At 41.8% G+C, this 18,824-nt stretch overlaps 2 protein-coding genes across 8 annotated transcripts in view; one reads left to right on the forward strand and one right to left on the reverse strand.

Moving 5' to 3' along the window:
- The window catches only part of Slc17a1 (solute carrier family 17 member 1), a 25,407-nt gene extending 23,182 nt beyond the window's left edge, over positions 1-2,225 (forward strand). For all 3 annotated transcript variants that reach the window (XM_029468658.1, XM_021180564.2, XM_021180563.2), the window contains exon 13: positions 1,790-2,225. The gene's annotated coding sequence lies outside the window, so the exon portion shown is untranslated. The remainder of the gene's footprint in view (positions 1-1,789) is intronic.
- Positions 2,226-4,389: 2,164 nt separating this feature from the next.
- The window catches only part of Slc17a4 (solute carrier family 17 member 4), a 17,628-nt gene continuing 3,193 nt past the window's right edge, over positions 4,390-18,824 (reverse strand). The window contains exons 2-13 of one of the 5 annotated variants that reach the window (XM_021180226.1): positions 18,131-18,244; positions 15,359-15,476; positions 13,131-13,330; positions 11,966-12,199; positions 11,792-11,879; positions 11,260-11,346; positions 9,807-9,925; positions 9,530-9,691; positions 8,465-8,597; positions 8,243-8,390; positions 7,007-7,097; positions 4,390-5,435 (exon numbers count right to left, since the gene is read on the reverse strand). In XM_021180226.1, the coding sequence (XP_021035885.1) occupies positions 5,301-5,435; positions 7,007-7,097; positions 8,243-8,390; positions 8,465-8,597; positions 9,530-9,691; positions 9,807-9,925; positions 11,260-11,346; positions 11,792-11,879; positions 11,966-12,199; positions 13,131-13,330; positions 15,359-15,440 (1,479 nt within the window). In that variant the 5' untranslated portion in view covers positions 15,441-15,476; positions 18,131-18,244 and the 3' untranslated portion in view covers positions 4,390-5,300. Of the gene's footprint in view, positions 5,436-7,006; positions 7,098-8,242; positions 8,391-8,464; positions 8,598-9,529; positions 9,692-9,806; positions 9,926-11,259; positions 11,347-11,791; positions 11,880-11,965; positions 12,200-13,130; positions 13,331-15,358; positions 15,477-18,130; positions 18,245-18,824 lie in introns of those variants that run through there. The other 4 variants (XM_021180225.2, XM_021180227.2, XM_021180229.2 and 1 more) reach the window with 4 other exon arrangements.

An 18,824-nucleotide genomic window follows, 5' to 3' on the forward strand; every position in this document is an offset into this window, starting at 1 on the left:
AAGGAAGGAAGAAAGGAAGGAAGGAAGGAAGGAAGGAAGGAAGGAAGGAAGGAAGGAAGGAAGGAAGGAAGGAAGGGAGAGAATGTGATGTGAGGAAATAGAAACAGTCTCTTGGAAAGAAGTATGGAATCAAAGAGGTTTTGTTGCTGCTCTTGGCTGCTTGTTTGGAGGGGAGATGCAATTGCTGATAAGCCAATGGTATGTACAAGCCACTGCTCGTCAGTCCATTCTGCTGTTGATGTTAATGCATTTTTATATCTACTTTGGTCAGAGTGTGTTACCCAAGAATTCCTTGTAAGAACTTGATCCAGTGTGGTGGTGGGAAGGCCTCAAGCTCACTGGAGTCCAGGCAGACTAGCCTGGAATACGAGATCCTTGTGCCTTGGCAGCTTAGACACTGACATTACAAATGTACATCATCGTGCCTGATTTTTAAATTCCATCTTAAATGGAATTATTTTCTCAGTTTAATGTTTGTATTAAATGCAATAGGAGTACAATTAACTTGTGTACATTTCCTGCCCTACAGTTTCATTAAGCTTAGGTTTTGGTAGATAGTGTCAAACTTCTGGTTAAATAATTTTGCTATCCATGAATATAAATAATTTTTTCCCCAGTTTTCAACCTGGATAACTTTTTCTTTCCTTCCTCTTCTCTAGTTGCTCTGCTAAGAACCTTTAATTATAAAACTGAATTCAAAGGACAAGAGACAAGATCTCTTATCTGCTGCTTGTCTTTGTTGGTTTGGCAGAGGCCAGCATGATCTCTTTGAGTTTGAGGTCAGACTGTCTCTGAAGTGAGTTCTAGGCCAGCTAGGGTTTTACACAGCAAAACCCTGTCTCAAAATAACAAAAACAAAAACAAAATCAAGTCAACCAAACAGAAGAACTCAACCACAAAAACAAAACAGAACAGAATAATGTGCGCTTTCTTCGTTGTTGCTCCAGTTAGGGCCCTGTGTGTGCACTCTGGCTTTGCACACCAGGTTCTGAGGAGGATGCATGAATCCAGAGCTGCAGATATGGATAACAGACAAAGGCCAGGCTCATCCTAGTCTGTCAATAGCAACCTCTCAACTCCTATAGATGGCAGTGATGGTTCTCAGATAGGTGCTTCAGTGTAGGGACACAGAAATTGGAGTGTGTGCTTGGTTGAGAATCACCAAGAAAAGCTTTATTTTCATTTTCTTTTCTTTTTTAAAAAACATTTATTTATTTATTTATTTATTTATTTATTTATTTATTTATTATATGTGAGTACACTGTAGCTGTCTCCAGATGTACCAATAGAGGGCGTCAGATCTCATTACGGGTGGTTGTGAGCCACCATGAGGTTGCTGGAAATTGAACTCACAACCTTCGGAAGAGCACTCGGTGCTCTTACCCACTGAGCCATCTCTCCAGCCCTATTTTCATTTTCTTAATGACAAATTAGTTATTGAGAACTGAAATTTGGGAACAGAGAGAGAGAGAGAGAGAGAGAGAGAGAAAGAGAGAGAGTACCTATTATTACTATAAATGCAATGTGCTGCTTTTGAGAGCAGCAATATCGAACTGCAGGCGTGCCAACTCTGACGGACATAGCGGGGTTTTAATTTGCTTGTTTTGTTCTCAAGATGCAGCCTCAACACATAGTATGGAATATCCTTGTGCCCTGAGAATGGACCTACAAAATGCTGCAGATGCTCATATATTAACACATACATTTCTCAGGGCAGGGCAGGGCCCGGCAGGGCAGATGAAGGTGACAAGTGAACACCTGGCAGTCATATTTATTTTTATGTTCACAGGGAAGACATGTGAAGATGGCATTGATAACCTTTCACTGGACAAGAAAGACAACTTGAGAAAAATCTTCTAGCCTAGACTAATGTCTCTGAAGTGTTAGACTCTTCAGTGACATCTCTCTGTGTTTTGTTTCCTTTTTCTACAAAAGTTAGTAGAAAAAGGAGAAGCTGAGAAGCCTGAGGTCAGCATCCTTATAGAAAGAAAGGGGATCCTTCATGGGGCTGCAGTGCTGGGAGAGTCGTGAACACCTGGAGACAGGTAGCATGAGGCTCCTGAATGCTCAGTCGCACCCACTTCTGTCTGAGTGATTCTTTTGCACTGTGTATTGTATGTAACAAGTTATACTTCTGACTTTAAAGGAGGATTTATTTATGTCTTCCTCTATGATCTAATAAACAAACATAAGACAAAATTTTACTCTACAACTTCATGAAAAGTCTTTTGGTTTGTGGTTTGTTTTGGTTTTTTCCATTTTTTAAAAATAATTTTCAACATTTACTCCTCTTTGTTGAAAATATGAGAACTATTTGAAGAATCTCAAATTATTTGTATTCTTTCAGGATGGCCCATTTAAAAAGAAAATACAAAAAAAATCAGTTTCCTCATTGATGGGCTCTGGGAGAAATCAAGCTTGTTATATGCAGGACCTAAAGATGATCAGTTTAACAAACAAAAGACAGGGATTGGCAAGGTGGCTCATCAGCTAAGAGGACTAACTGTTCTTCCAGAGGACCTGGGTTTGATTCCCACCAGGAACATGGCAGCTAGCAACCACCATCCATCTTCTGGCCCTTATGGGCACTGCAAACATATGGTGCCTAGGCATGCATGCAGGCAAAACCCTTGTATGCATAAAATAAAAATAAAAAAAAGAAAGAAAAAGAAACAAACGAACAAACAAAAGGAAATTCAAGAGCCATGGGAAGGAAAAGGATGAATTGATGAAGATCATGGATAGCTGACTCTGTGCCTTAATGAGCCTTGGGTCAGTTCCAGGATTGCCAAAGAGAGTGGTGGTGTCACATCAAAGTTCCTGATACCATAAGAAGAAGAGTTTGTAGGCTCTGAAATCAAGGCATATAAATTTGGGGCAAAATTTGTGGTATGGATGTTGGGGGCCAACTGTGGTTCTGATGTGCTGCTTTCTCCCTTATGGTGTCCTGTTGCCCCTATGCCCCAGGCTGGAAGGATGAGGTGGAGTCTGGAATGGGTGGGGTCTGCAGGATCCTAGTCTGTCTGGGAAAGAGTGCTGGCAGGGAGAAGGCCTTCTGTCTTTCTTAAACTATCTTAACTTGTGCACATATCTTTATTCAAATTGGGCTTGTATTCATATACTTTATTCAGGGGAGGACAAGGACTAAATATGAAACTTGGAGAGTGAAAAGAAGTTTTCAGGGTAATTGTGAAATCATTGGTTAGAGTTTAAAGTACTGGGAATGCCTCATTTGCATGGAGAGGCATTCCAGGGATCCCAGGTACTTGCTGGGTGGGTTCTTATCCAGGAAAGAGGAGTTTAACTTGTAGGTCTGCCAAGTACTAATCGGTCATTCCCACAGAGAGGGTATGGGGGATTGGGCTCACCAGACAAGGTCAGAGAAAAGGCAGCCCTGCTGGTAAAGAGGGTACTCAATTTTGTGCAGAGCTTAGAGGAGATATCCAGACATGGTAGACTGCAACCTAAATTACCAGGGTTTCTACAAAATTGGTTCCTTTTTCCCTTTACCTTATTAGCTTTACCTGTCAACTTGGCACAGCTTAGAGCTTCCTGCAAAGGGAGTCTCAATTAAAGCATTGATCAAATTAGATTGGCCTATAACATGCTTTTAGCTGGTGCAAGAGAGTCCAGCACATTGTGGTCAGCACCACCCGGAAGCAGATGGTCCTGGGCTGTATAAGAAGCTCGTGAAATGTGAGGTTATGTCCTACTACCTCCCCCAACCCATGCAATGGACCGCCACTCCCAGGATCGCACTGGAACCCCCAAGCCAACTTTCGTATGCAGTGTGACCACTGAAAATCAGAACCTGATTATGTCCCTTCCCATTAAAATACCTCCACTGATTTCAATTTAAAGACCAATACTCTTTCTTCACTGGGTCCACAGCGCCCTGTGTGTTCTTGACCTCCATGCTTCTATAACCTCTCAGAGCGCACTCTGTTCTTATTCACCCCTGATTTTTCTCTCCTGCCCCAAACCTTTCTATATGCTGCAAATCTTCCCAGAGGGTCTTCCTAGAGCATCCCTAGCATCAGTCTCCTACATGAAGTGACCTTCAGATTCCAGCTCAATTGATGATGTGTAATGGCGGCCACCCTTAAATTAGAGCATGACACTTCCTTATTTTAGTAAGATGTGCCCCTCCTTATTACATATTGCACAGCTATCACCACGCACTCCCTTGTGATACTTTTATTAAAGTCACATATCCCCCCCCCCCCATGATAGTGAACTACTACAAGCTGTTCATGATTGTGATGTCTGGCCCGTTTCCATACACACTAATGTATCCATTAATATTCATTTAGTGTTTGAGCATTTCTCTTCTCTTTTGTTGTTCCTGTGTCACCTGTGTGGATTCTTAATGAAAAGAGACATTGGAAATGAAGTGAAGCAAGCACGGGTCTCACATACATTTTTAGGAGACATTTTACATCAAATGAGGCCCAGTGAACAATGGCTGCGATTGTAAGCATTAGAGAAACAGGCATAGCGTATCCATGATGCTGCAAAGCAGTACCTGAGGAGATCAGAGACACACAAGGCAATTCTACTCCCTAAGACTAAGACATAAGGGATTTGCACAAATCTACATACAGATGAGGGACCCAGGTTAAAGTGGTCAGAAAGAAGGAAGATGTGGATAGAACAGTGGACTCCAGAAAGTGCCTGGGTGGGTGGTGTTCTTATTGCAGACGTGGTTTTGATCCGAAGCCAGGATCCACACACAGAAAGCTGTCTGGAATGGCTGGATTCTACTACTCCTCTTGTCTTAGTTGGAGAAAATTCATTGCTTTCTGCATGATGGACTAATTTTTTTATTGCTCTTCATCCTGACTGTTTTCAGTTAGGCATCCTACACACACCAAGAGCCACAGTGATTCTTTAACCTCCTCACTTGGCATGAGTGGCCTCCTGCCGCAGAACTTCTGGCTCACAAACATCCTGTTTTCCAGGCTGTCGGCTCTCTTTGCTGACAGCTTAGAGTTCGTGGTATCATCCTCCTGTGGTTCCAACTCATCACTGCTGTACTTCTGGCAAACTGTCCTCCAGTCCCATGGCAACAGGGGAAAGTATAGAGGATTTGTAGAACCTGAGATTTCAGGAGTACACAGTTCTAAATAACCAGTCTTTTCTTTTCTTTGTGAAACCTCCAGGCATGGAAAAAAATACCTTTAGTATCACTCAGCCAGGGTCTCTTAAATGATCCTGAAATGAAGCCTCTTCCAGTTGGATAGCTTTAGCTGTCCAGTTGGGCACAAAAGCAAGTCTTTTTTACTCATCACTAACGTTGCTCAGAGATGGGTGAATGTTGGTTCCTTAGCCCACTCCTGTACCTCTGCCTGGCTGAAGATGAGGTAGAAGAGCAGGCCTACTACATCAATAGCAGCTGCAAGGAAGAAGACGTTTCTCCAGCCAAACTCTGAATCCTGGAGACAGGAAGCTACCTGTTAGTAATGGTGGCTTGCTTCTTGCCCCTGGCTCAGAACAGTTGTGGTTCTACGCCTTGATGCTCCTTCTTCTATCTCAGCTCAGCCTTCATGGCTCCCATCTTGCTTCTGGGATAGACTGTTGCATGCCCCACACCAGGACCGCATACCTCCTCTTCCCTCTGCTAAAGGCACTTCCCATCATTTGAATCACTTTCTCACTTTTACTCTAGCACTTGTTTAATGTCACCTTTTCAAAGATTCCTCCTTGACCACACACACACACACACACACACACACACACATACACACACAATCAGCCATGTTTCCTACTCTCTCCTCTCAGAATAATATGTCTGTAATTCACTTTAGTTTTCTGTCAATTTCCTTTTTCAATATGGATTTCATGGGCTATGGCTGGGAGACTTGTATGTTTGTTTGCTAAAACAATTGGTTTAGTACATGCTAATATTTAATAGTTTGTTGAATGAATAAATGTACTGATCAGTTAGTCAAGTGGCAAGAGAAACAAAGTCTCTATGAGAGTTACCTTTTAAACAATCCCTAGTAGCGTGCTTTCGGAGACTAGAAAGGAATGGAAGCTTCTAAAGCAAGGGGGAACTTGATTTCATTAAAACAAACATCTTTTCTTAATCTCCTGTCTTTTCCCTGAGTTACTGACACACAGTCATGGGTAAGTTAAAAATGAGGATTTTTATAAATGTCACAGACATCCATTTCCATCTGAAATTTGTATCTATATAATTCTTAGGCAATGCTCAAGTCATTGGGTTTATTTATTTATTTATTTATTTATTTATTTATTTATTTTTAACCTTCTCTTCTTTCAGGGATTTGTTTGTGAAACAGATTAACAATGTGACCAAACTGGCCTCACAAGTGTGGGGATTATAAACATGCACCACCTTGCCTTGTATATTGTAACTACATCAAAGTGCTTCTTCCCAGATGGAAGGCTTCAGACTTAGAAAGGAGCATCCCAGCACCCGGCTCCCGGGAGCTTCTGCTCTGGGCAAATGTCTCATGCGTGGCAGAGTGAACCCTTGGGAATGCAGGTGTAAGTTGCAGGGAGCTTTTCACTCTGCTGCCATTCACTAAACCATTTGTACATCAATTTCCAAAGACTTGTTAGCTTCCTGGGTAGAAAAACTACTCCATCCTTGTTTGCCCAAAAACATTCAAGATATTAGCACTGAAAGCTTATCCAGAAATCCTGAGACCCCCCTCAGTTTGAGGTAAACTATGACAGGTGATCAGATGATACTGAAGGAGAAATGCCATAAATATTACTGGGAACTCTGGATTTTAACATGAGATGTTCATCTTGTATAAATTCACAAACTGTAAACTCGTTACACTGAGTGTTCTCTCACACACCACCCCCATGGAATATGGAATTTCCCTACATAAATTAAGCTGGGAATGCAGGTGTGTTGGGGGTTCCAGACTCATGAGCTTTGGGGTTTTTTTCTCATGAGCCTTAGACTAGCTTCTACTAACCACCACCATCAGTTCCTTTTATTAATATCCCTTACAATGCTCGGCCTTACCTGACTGATGAAAAATCCAGCAACAGTAGGAGCTATGCCTCCAGCTAGGTAAGAAAAGACTTGCAATAGTCCTTTGAGAAAGCCAGCATACCTGGGAAGGTGTAGCCACACGTGAGCATCTTGGTTGCCCTGTCCTATCTCTATGCTTGTCTCTTGGGATTCTTAATGGTGTACATTAAACCTGAACAAAATATGCTATCATTATATCCTTATAATCCTGTGCTACAGGCTCAGCCTTTCAGGGGATAGCCTATGCTAACATGTCAACTTCTCAGTTCTTACTATTGAGCCCAATCTTGTAGCTTTGTTTAGAGAAGCAAAAGTTTCCTCATTATTAATTAAAGACCTTCTTGTAACAAGCTGTATATCCTCTGAGACCAGCCTATTTCCCACATGTCTTAGTGGTCCATTGTGTGAAGATGAAATATATCCTGTTGCAAGAGTTAGACTCTAGGAGTTTTATGTCTGGCCTCGATTGTTTCTGGAGTGACTTGCACCAGACATAATGATTTTTTCTATAGTAATTTTTCTTTTTCTTTCATTTTTGTGGATATATATGTGTTCACATATGTGTCAGTATGCTCACATTTATGTGTATTGCACATGGAAGCCAGAAGACAATTTTGGGTGTCATTCTTCCATTGACATCCCCATTTCTTTTAGAATTAGTGTCTTTCAGTAGCCTGGAAATTGCCCGGTAGGTTAGACAAGCTACAAGCAAGCCACAGGGCTATTGCCACCTTCACAGCACTGATATTACAAGCATGCACCACTACACCTGGCTTTTCTTAGGTTATCATCCGGTAATGTGAGTTCTAGGGATGTAATTCAACTGCCCATGCTTCCCCGGTAAGCATTTACTGACTGAGACATCCCCCCAACCCTGTTTTCCCTTCATTTAAGCCTCACATAGGCCTCCATAAAGGGATCTCTTGAGACCTTTCAGTGCCCAATCCAATGGACCTGCAGCATCATTCCTTGGCAGAGACTGACATGTGACATGTAAAGTGTTTGCATGGCCACAGACTGCTCTTGTTTCAGCTAGGATTGACTCCATTCACAATGGTGGACTAGCCCAGGGTCCCTTCCAGGAATTATGGAAATGTAGCACTGATGTTACTGTGCCCTGTGACCTGATGCATACACTACCCTTTATCTTTGCATCAGAACAAGGGTAGATAGTGTTCCTGGACCTGAACTGAGCTTCTATGGGAAAGAGGCAAAAAGGGTCCTTACCGTGGAGCTATATCCAAGAAGTTAATGAGGGCTCCTGAATCACAGAGGCTGGCAAAGACAGAAGATAGTACCAAGAAGGCCATTGTGGTGCTGCGGCTAGATCTGACCCAAGGCAGGGGCAGGAGGATTCCAGATGAGACAAGGACCCCTGCAGCAGAACAAAAGGCATAAAGAAGTGGGCTCCCAAGCTCCTACAACCACAGTAGCCAGTCGGGCCCTTACCTACAGCAGTGAAGAGCTTCCTGATAGTGACAAGTCGGAGGATTTTCCTGGAGAGGAGAAAATCTGCCAGTAGACCCCCAAGGATAATGCAGACACAGCCAAACATGAACGGCAGGGCTGACAGGATTCCACTCTGGAGATTGGAGACAGGTAAATGCAAGTGTCCTCAGCACTTCCCCATCTGGGACCTGACTGGTCCTGGATGGATGGTCCAAGTACGTAGTTTTGCATTCTATAAGTATCACTTTCAATGTAAATTAAATCTTTGCCACTACAATTTTAATTTAAATTTCATTCTGGACAGAAAATATGCACATAACTCAATCACCGTCTTAGTTTTTTGTTTGTTTGTTTGTTTGTTTGTTTTGACAGAATCTTCTACTATTTAGCCCTAGCTGACCCAGAATTCATTATATAGAGGAAGTTGGCTCAAATTTACACATCATACCTTACAATCTCTGGCTCCTGAGTGCTGTGACTAAAAGCATGTACTACCATACATGGCTTCATTAATTTTTAATAAAAAAAAGTTCTTTTCATAAAGATCACTTATAGTTATTTTCAACATTATGAGCTATGCTTGGTGGTACATATCTATAATCCCCACAGTGGGGGAGGTGGATGTAAGAAGGCCTGAATTTTGAGGCTAGCCTCGGCTACATAGTGAATCCAAGCAAGCCTAGGCTACTTAATGAAACCCTATCTCGGGGGGAAAAAAATCAAGAAAAGAGAAATCTTATTAGATTTTTTCTTTAAAACTGAATTTATTAATCTATTATAATTTATTAATCTTTTTAAAATTTTATGCTGTCAATAGAGCATCTTGTTATAAATGTTGGCTTCTTTAAGTATAATCTTTTGCACAAGACTTTTAAAAGTTTGACACTCTGATCTGATTTGGAGCCATACCTCTGGCCAAGTGCCAAGTGAACCACACAGAGATCAATGTGAATCCAAGTTATCTGCATTTCTTATGAGGGCCCCTGGCCTAATCCCTCATCCTCAGGGCATGAATGAGATCAGATAGAGAAATGCAATAGCTAGGTCAGCTTTCTTTGTACTCACATCTCGGAGGTTTGCTTGAAGTACAGAGCTGATATATGTGGGTGTATACGCCATTACTGTGGATAACAGCCAGTATTCACAGAAGTAAGAAACTACAATGGCCCAAAGCGGGAGAGATTTCACCATGGCTTTAATGGGAAGAGACCAGCCCAGTGAGCAATCCTAAAGGAAAAACCATGGGATTATCCCCTCCATCACAAGATAGGAGCTCCCCTGCTACACTCTGCCTCAGAGACACCCAGGGATAGGGAACTGGCAAGGGAATTCCTCCATGTACCTCTTGAGCCAGTGAGCATGTGATGTATCTCTTCTCACCAGTGCTGATAAAGGGGTGATTCTGTGGGTCATCATATACGAGAGGGAACCAGAGCAGGCAACAGGCACAGCCAATTCCACCTAGGATAGAAGGTCCAGTCAGCACTAGACCAACTGGCATTTTCTTTCAGTTTGATGACTACTGTGGCTGACAGAATGACCAGTGCTGATATCTTGCTCTCACCCCCAAATGCACCCTTGAATGGCCCTGTCATAAGTGGAAGGTACTTCCCCAGCTCTTGACTTTGGTCTTGCTCATACAACTTGCTTTTGCCATGCGCTAGGGCAGGCTTTAAAAGACACTTTGTTCATTGTTCTCTAGGAAGGAATGTGCTCTAGTGAATCCATGGTCTATGGCAAATGAGAGAAACAGAGAATAGAGCACCCCCAGGTGTTCAGTAGGACTTCAGGAAGAATAACATCTGCTTCAAACCACTGAGTTCACAGAGGCTTTGAAACACACACACACACACACACAGGTTACACTGAGGATCTACACATGGCTTTACGCTTTGGTGTGCTTCCGCTTCATGGCTAAGCACCAGCCTACACACCTCTGGCTGCTTGTACTGCAAAATTCTCTTCTTCACAGAACCCTTTCTTGTCTTTCTCTTATCTTTCTTGTTTTATGTGCACTACACATAGAATAAAATTAATCATCATCAAACAAAATTGATCTAATACAGCCCCTAGAACAGTGTTGGAGAACTCAACAGCATCAGTACTGAGTGGCAATGTGGCTCATTATTATCCCTCGGGTGTCACCTACCTGGTCTTTGGACACAGCATTTCCAAAGGACTTACCAAGGAAAATGGGCATGGCTGGCAACAAGTGTGGGGTCCTGCCTGTCTCTGCCTCCCCAGTGCTGAGATTACAGATGTGCACCTCAATACCAAAATATTTTACATGGGTTCTGAGAATGAGACTTGGTTCCTTGTGCCTCCATGGCAATCACATTACCAACTAAGCCATATGGTGATGTCCTTAAAGTCATAATGTCCCTCAGCTATTTATCTGGACTACTAAAACTCATATTAGTTTCTTTTTTCAGGTTTGTTTTATGTATGTGGGTTTTTTGTCTGCATATGTGTATGTGGACTTTTGGAGATCAGAGAAGGGCATTGGGAACCCTAAAATTAGAGTTAAAGGTGGTTTTGAGCCATCTTGTGGGACTTTCAACTGAACCTGGGTCTTCTACAAGAGCAGCAAGTGCTCCTAACTGCTAAGCCATCTTTCCAGCTCCAAGAACACTAAAATCCAAATGCTCTTTTATAAATCAGCAAGATTTATACCTTGACTAATTTTGGACATTGCCAACTTCACATATATACTATTTATTAGAATATCAATAATCAGAGAAACATCCATCATTCATAGAGAAACATTTCAAGTTTTTAGAAAAGAACAAACTCACCAAAGATGTAGAATATATAAGGCCATCCGAGGGCCTGACAAATAAGACCACCAGCAATAAGGACAAGGAAGGTCCCAAGCATTGACCCTGAGCAAAAGATACAAGGACATTATGGGTAAGAAAGTTGGTCTTGGGAATCAATATGCTTCCTACAGAGTTGAGTGACAGTGACTGAGGGTATGGGCTTAGATCCAGACTACAGCAATACAGACCCTGCTCCCTCACTCAAGGACTGTATGATCTCAGACACTTATCAATCTACTTGTGTCTCGGATTCTCTACACTATGTACTTACTCCTTAGATGATTTATAAGGTTCCTGTGAGGGTAAAATAAATGAATGTAAGCAAAAATACAAGTATTGTTTGGTGCATTATTAACATGCTGTTCTGATCACAAAAGATCCTCTAGTTCTTAAAAGCAAGTATTAAGAAGTGAGGAGTAACTAGGATAGAGGCTTTCATTCTCACAATAGGCCATTGCCGAGTATCCTCTTGGACAGTACTTATAAATGAGATTAATATCCCAGTTACCTGATGCAGCGATGGTGATGAGTTGACTCCTTTCCTGGGGGGGAGCCCATTTGGCCCACAGTGAGTACTGACCTGTTAATACCATAACCTGGGGGAAATTTTCCATTCTTAGAGATATCAGATCATTCTAGAACATAGGTCTATGCCAGTTATACTTGGTAAAGATCTTGATACCTGAGCCATGCCTTGGATGACCCGGAGGACAATGAGCAAGGCTACTCCAGCATCAGCTGCCAGTGGAATGAAGAGAGTCAGGACTGAAGAAATTAACAAGCCCAGACCAACCACGTACTTGGCTCCAAATACTCCAGCCACATAGCCAGTGGGGATTGGAGCTATGAACGATCCATAGTTGAGGGAGCTGAGGAGGATTCCCTGGATCTCAGGTGTCCAGTTATAAACAGGAGCCTAGGGGATAAAGGGGTCCTCATTGTTTGGATACACAGGCGACATGTTTCATTTCATTTTGTTTTTGAGACAGGTTCTCATCAGCCCGGTCTGACCTTTATCTCTTAGTCCTTCTGTTCCCACCTGCAGAGTCTTGAGCTTAGAGCCGTGCCTCACACCTGGCTCAGCTGTTGACTATTCACAGTGAGCCACAAAATTCACTTGGGAAACAAAAAGCAAGTCAAACCTTCATTTTAACCTCTCTCCAATTCTTCCAATCCACCAGTTTCATAAATGAAAAAAACCCTAAGCATATGAATATCATATTCTTTCTTATCACCCTGACTCAAGTAACTGACCAATTAAAGTAAGGGAGACCATGATGGGTGTGGTGATAAATGCATAGAATCCCAGCACTCCGGAGACTGAAACAGGAGGATAATGTGTTTGAAGACAGTAACAAAAATATCCCTGTCTCAGAAGGGCAAAGCATATGTATACTTTGTACACACATATATATGTGTGTGTGTATACATGCACATGCATATGCATATATATCATATACATGTACATATAGGGTCTATATGAATTATACCTTATATATTATAGATAGATACATATGTATTGTGACTTATAGATAGATACATAAAGCCCATAAAGAAAGAAACATACTGAAATATTGAGCATTATGTGGAAGAGAATGGACATAATCTGTGAAGTTGGTTTTGTGGTTCTATAAGACTTTACATCCTTATGGAAGAAGACTTTAATTTTACTGAATGATTAACCATGCTTCGTTCTGACTTAGCCATGGTTTCACTCACTAAGAAGAGAGAGATGAAAATTTCCTCAGATACACATTTATGTTCTCATGCTAAAGGAATTTCATTGGCTCATAAGATGGCCCTTGAATCAAAGAAATCGTTCAGAAACTCACAAAACAGACCACTACCTTAGATTCCTGCCGTGTTTCATTCCAGACATCCTGGGAGTTGGTGGGAGGTCTTTCTGTGGAAGCATTGAGCTGGCTGGATGCTACTGTGGTATTCACCATGGCGGTTATGGCAAAGCTCAAGTTCATTTGTTGGGTATAAATAGAAAAATTACAGAGATGCAAGATGAAGGCCAGACCATGGCGCAGTGAGCAGAAGCCTAAAAGGAGAAGGAATAAAACTTATATGGTCAGTCTTCTGTCTTCTTATGCTTTCTAAGACTGGAGGAGGCAGAAGATTGATGTCTCTTGAATCTCAGAATTATAGGGAGACCAGACACTGTTCTACGGGAGGCCCCATTCTCCCAAGAGGGCTACTTCCCTTGGAAGCAGAGCCTTGAAGAATGTATGGAGAGTCAGCCTCAGAGATGAGGTTTTGGGGGCTCTGGAAGAGCCATCAAGGGCAGGAACAGGTTTAGAACAAGAACTGTCAGGAAGCTGTGATTGCTTATGTGCACATGCATGTGTGCTTGAGTGCTCAGGAGGGTTTGGAATGACTCAGTGCCATTTATAACTAGCAATAAGATATTTAGCTTGGTTGTAGTTTGAGTGTCAGGCTAGTGTTAGGTTGAAGATGTGTATCAGTCTTCATCTTAACATTGTAATCTAGACTTGTGCATAGCTTGCCTGTGTTCCAATCACTTTAGTGTGACCACAACTAGTAGGCAGAGAAATCTAGAGGTAACATGTGGTCACCTTGTTCAAATTCTGAGTTTACAGCTTCTCAGCATCAGCCAGGGAACAAGTGAGACTGTGTAGAGATACACTTGTTAAATTCAAAAATTAACAGATACCGCCTTTGGCCTAAGTTTAAGACCACTTAACTTTGAAAAATCTCCTTCCTCCATATGAAAAAAAAATTATGGTGGCATTTTGGTCATTGTTCTTTTCATGTCATATTCCATTAAACAGGATGACCAGGCTGTCTTCTCCATGTTTCACCCATAGATCAAATCTTTTCTCTAACTCCAACATGAAACTGAACTCATTAGTTAAGTCCCATCTAAGTTTTATCAAGTAGTCTGTGTTGCTTATGTAACTAAATTAATTTTACTATCACCCTTGTTTAATTCTTTGTTGAGAGGGTTTCATTACACAGCCCAGGCCATCCTCAAACTCAAGATCCTACAACTTCAGCCTTCCAAGTGTTGGGGCTACAGGTGTGACCATATTCAGTGCCTGTCATTGTCATGCTTCTTCCCCTAGGGCTTTGATTAGATAGAGGATAGACAGATAGGCATATAATACATATACATTTATGCACAGATCCTGGGAAAAGACCATTGGCTTTACTGTTTGCAGCGTTGATATCCTTCCATTTTGTCCAGCAGCAGCTAGATCAAAAGTCACTGGAAACAATCCTTTATGTCCATTTTTTGTGCATGTGACATACATATCAACTATACTATGAAAGCTTACCCCCATTTTAGTGCTCATGAGTTTTCTCAGATGTCTTTTAATCTTGGAATCAGTCACCTGGATCTCCATCCCAGATGCTTACTAACAGCAAGTTTCCATAGTGTCTGTGTCATCTGCAATTCATGTGGGTTATACAAAAGCCTGCAGGTGCTGGGGGGAGAGCTGAAGGGTTCCTGTGAATGCCTTATGATGGTGCTTGCTCACACTTGACTCTCCTTACACCCTTGGGACAGTCTCCTCTTAGTCACGGGTTATTTCTAATGACAAAACATTTTAGCTAGAATTTTATTCAGCATATGTAATTGAGATGAATCTATAGTCCATGTACATTAGATTATTCTGTCCTTGCTAGCTTTTGGGGTAGAAAGTTGTAAGTTTTCCATCTTGACAGTGACAGTCAAAGGCCAGGGACAGTTTCCTGTCTAGAATCTGCTATGAGGCTGGTTTGGGTTTGTTAGTCATTTGATTTTTATGGATGAACTGTTTTGCTTTTTGCTTATTTTTTGTTTGTTTTTTTTTGTTGTTGTTGTTTGATTTGTTTTGGGTTTTTTGTTTTCACTTCCCAATATGGCCACATGATTCTTACCTGTTCTATGTGCCTTCAAGATTACCTGTGAGAGTGAACTCATTAAATGTAAAACTGCTTCACCACTCCTTGGTACTGTTGACTATCGACAGCAGTGAGAAAAAGGCTATCTATGAAGAAGAAGGAGGCTATGGTGTTGTGTCTCCTACTTCTCTCATACCCAGAGTTCCATGTGTGACTTTACCTTTCTTGAAGGATTGTTCTTGGGTCATGTTGTCACTGGGAATGTCTCCCTCTCTTGCTTTCAGGTCTGCTCCAGTAGACATTTTGACTTTCTTCTCCTAAGGTCCAGCATCTATGTTCTGAAATAAAAGCATGTAAGAGCAAACATAGACCGGAAAGCATCCTGTATTTTATACAATGTAGTCTCCATCCTTGTCTCTATTAGTAACAAAATGTGAGGCCTTGGGAAAGATATAGTTATCCCAAGTCTTAATTGCTTTATCTTTGAGATGAGGGAATCTAGCCTGGAATGCCTAGATCAGATATGCATTTCTTTCTATGTTTCTATGTTCTCTGTTTTAGACTGGTACTTGTAACAGCTGGGCATGAAAAGTTAACCACTTATTTGAAATTTTATCCGAGAGATACCAACAGGTTAAAATTTCTGAGGTGGTGAAAACTGTCCCGTAAAAACACTTAGACAAAAAAAAAAAAAAAAAAAAAAAAAAAAAAAAAAAAAAAGCCGGGTGTGGTGGCGCACGCCTTTAATCCCAGCACTCGGGAGGCAGAGGCAGGAGGATTTCTGAGTTCTAGGCCAGCCTGGTCTACAAAGTGAGTTCCAGGACAGCCAGGGCTATATAGAGATACTCTGTCTTGAAAATCCAAAAAAAACCAACCCACTTAGACTAGGTAAAATATGGCAGACAATTGTCCATTTTGGCAATTGCTCCAAAGCTAGAGAGAGCTACCTCCATGGATGCAATGAAAAGTTAGAGCAATACACTAACTCTTCTGTGATAGAGGCAGGGTCTGTCTCAGTGGTGCAGGGGTGTGGCCCACTGACTATGAAGGATAAAGGCTGGTCCATGCCAGGAATGAGATTATGAGGAAGAGCCTAACACATAGCCAGAAGCCCCAGAGGCCCCAAACTTGCAGGATCTCTGTTCACTGTAATATGTGACCCTGTCTACACTATTTCTAATCTCTAGCTTAAAAATAGAAACTCTGAAATTTCCTGAAGAACTGGGGCTTTGAATTTGCGCCATCTTTAGATTGAGGATTAAGAACTCTAGTTCCTCTAGTGAAAAAATCAAGGATTGTAAACTAGGTTCTTTGGCTAGACACAGATCACAGCAAATTACTGCAGGTGAAACTCAACTTGGTATGAGCTTGAGGTTCAAAGTGATAAACATCCAGAGAAGCCCATCTAAGCCACATCCTCAGACTTAATGCACAGATGCAAAGTACCTCAGATACAGGAGACTCAAAAAGACATTATACAAACATGCTTAAAGTAATTAAAGATGGCCTATAGACAGTTCAGTGGTTAAATCCTTACAACAGGCCTACTTTGGGTTTCAGAGTGCTGGAAGTGCCCATGAACACCACCAGAAGAGGAAAGTGATCATCGACCTCACCCAGCTGCAACCTCTTCAAGCTGCAATAACTACTGGCCAAGCAGAACATTCTGTATTGATTAATTTTCTATTGTTGTGCTAACACAACATGACTGGGGCACCGTATAGAGCAAAAATGTCGATTTGAGCTTGCAATTCTAGATGATTAGAATCCACAGTAGTGGAGCAAAGGCACGGCAGCAGGGGCAGGAAGCTGAGGGCTCACATCTTAGCCTACAAGCACCAGGCTGAGAGTGCAAACTGGAAGTGGAACATAGTCTTGAGACCTCAAAGCTTGCCCTCAGTAACATACTTTCTCCAGCAAGGTTACACCTCTAAACCCCATAGGGACCAGAAGAAGCCCGAAATGGACCAAGTCCTGAATGAGGGGTGATTGCTGACACAGCACAGCCATGACAAGGGCCAAGGCCTCAGACCCATGGGAAATTGGCAAAGCCTTTCCCCTCATAGATGAGACTTGAACTTGGCAAAGCTTTCTTCAATCCAGGTACATGTTTATAAATGATTGATCAGATGTTTATAGAAAACTAGCAACTGCACTTCCTCCTGAATGTTCATAACCTGAGACTGCCCTCCTCCTACAAAGACCTCTTATCAAGACTTGCTAACTCTTCCCCCCACCCCCTCTGCTGTACATACTAAACATGCCGCGGTTCTGGGCTGTAAAAGAAGTAGGTGCAGGCACCCTACTGACACCCATCATTACCTGACCCTAGTTTTTTGGTAGGTATGCCTATCACTTTTTCATTCCCTCAGTGCCCTTAGTCAGAGTTGCCACATGGGGCATATCAGCCCCTAACAGTGCCACCAACTGGAGATCAAGTATTCAAATGCCTGAGAGCATTGGGTCTTCTCATTCAAATCACACATGCTCATTAGAACAACAGTGACATAAACATCATGGGTATGACCAATCACTTTGTGCATGTATTTAAGGCCCATCCCATAAGACAAAATCCATACCTGGCACCATTATCCAGCCAAGAACTTGTAACTAGATAGGTCATATACCCTACTGCTAGTATCGTGTTGAATGGACATATTACTAAATCAACTCCTAATGGCCTAATATACCCATAAACTAATAAATTTTACAACTTTAATCAAGAAGCTCCTATTTGTAGTAAAACATAGATACACAATTGATCGAGCCGTGGAGAATAAGAGACTGCCGAATGCTAGGCACTAAAGGGGATATATACATATATGTGTATGTATATGCATATATGTGTATGTGATATATATGTCTATCATGCCCACCTCCTCACAAGGCTCGGGGATAATTGTGGAAGAAGAAATAGACAGATAGTTAAGAGCCAGGAGTGGTGGATGACAACAAGAAAACAAATGGCAAGAAGTAGCACATATGAACTCACAGTGGTCGTGACAGGGTGCACAGGACCCAAGCAAGCACAGCCACACTAAATGGAGAGAGAAAGTGTGCACGAAGTCCCACCTCTTGCTGAGGAACAACTATCAATCGATAGCAGCTGGGAAAGAGAGAAAGAGAATACAACATTGAGTGTAGACAAGTGGGGAGTGGATCTGACAGAAGTTGGACGAGAGTTATCTACGCTAGGTACACTCTGTACAAAATTCTCAAAGAACTGATTTTTTTTTAATGAGAGAACAAATAAAGTTGTTAGGTAAAAAGCAAGTTGTAGAAAACTAAACATTGAATAAGACAAACTCACACAAAGACACACTACATATTTTACGTCTACATAAGTGAGCTAAAAGTTATGAAAGAAAAATTAAGGTCCATTAATCTATATAAGTCTTGTCATCTCTCTAAGCTGAGAGAGAGATGTAAAAATGGCCACACGGGAATGTTGCTTCATCGCCAATGTCTAATCAATGTTTGTGAAATATTGCTGTGATTAAAAATAAATGTTTAGGGTCTCAGTGGTTAAAAGCACTTGCTGGTCTTTCAGAAGAGGACCTGAGTTCAAGGAAGCTTACAACCACCTGTTAATCCAGCACCTAAGTATCTGACACCCTCTCCTGGCTACACACACACTCACACTCACACACACACACACACACACACACACACACACACACACACAC

This window comes from Mus caroli, chromosome 13 (assembly GCF_900094665.2).
Source record: "Mus caroli chromosome 13, CAROLI_EIJ_v1.1, whole genome shotgun sequence".
Lineage (NCBI taxonomy): Eukaryota > Metazoa > Chordata > Mammalia > Rodentia > Muridae > Mus > Mus caroli.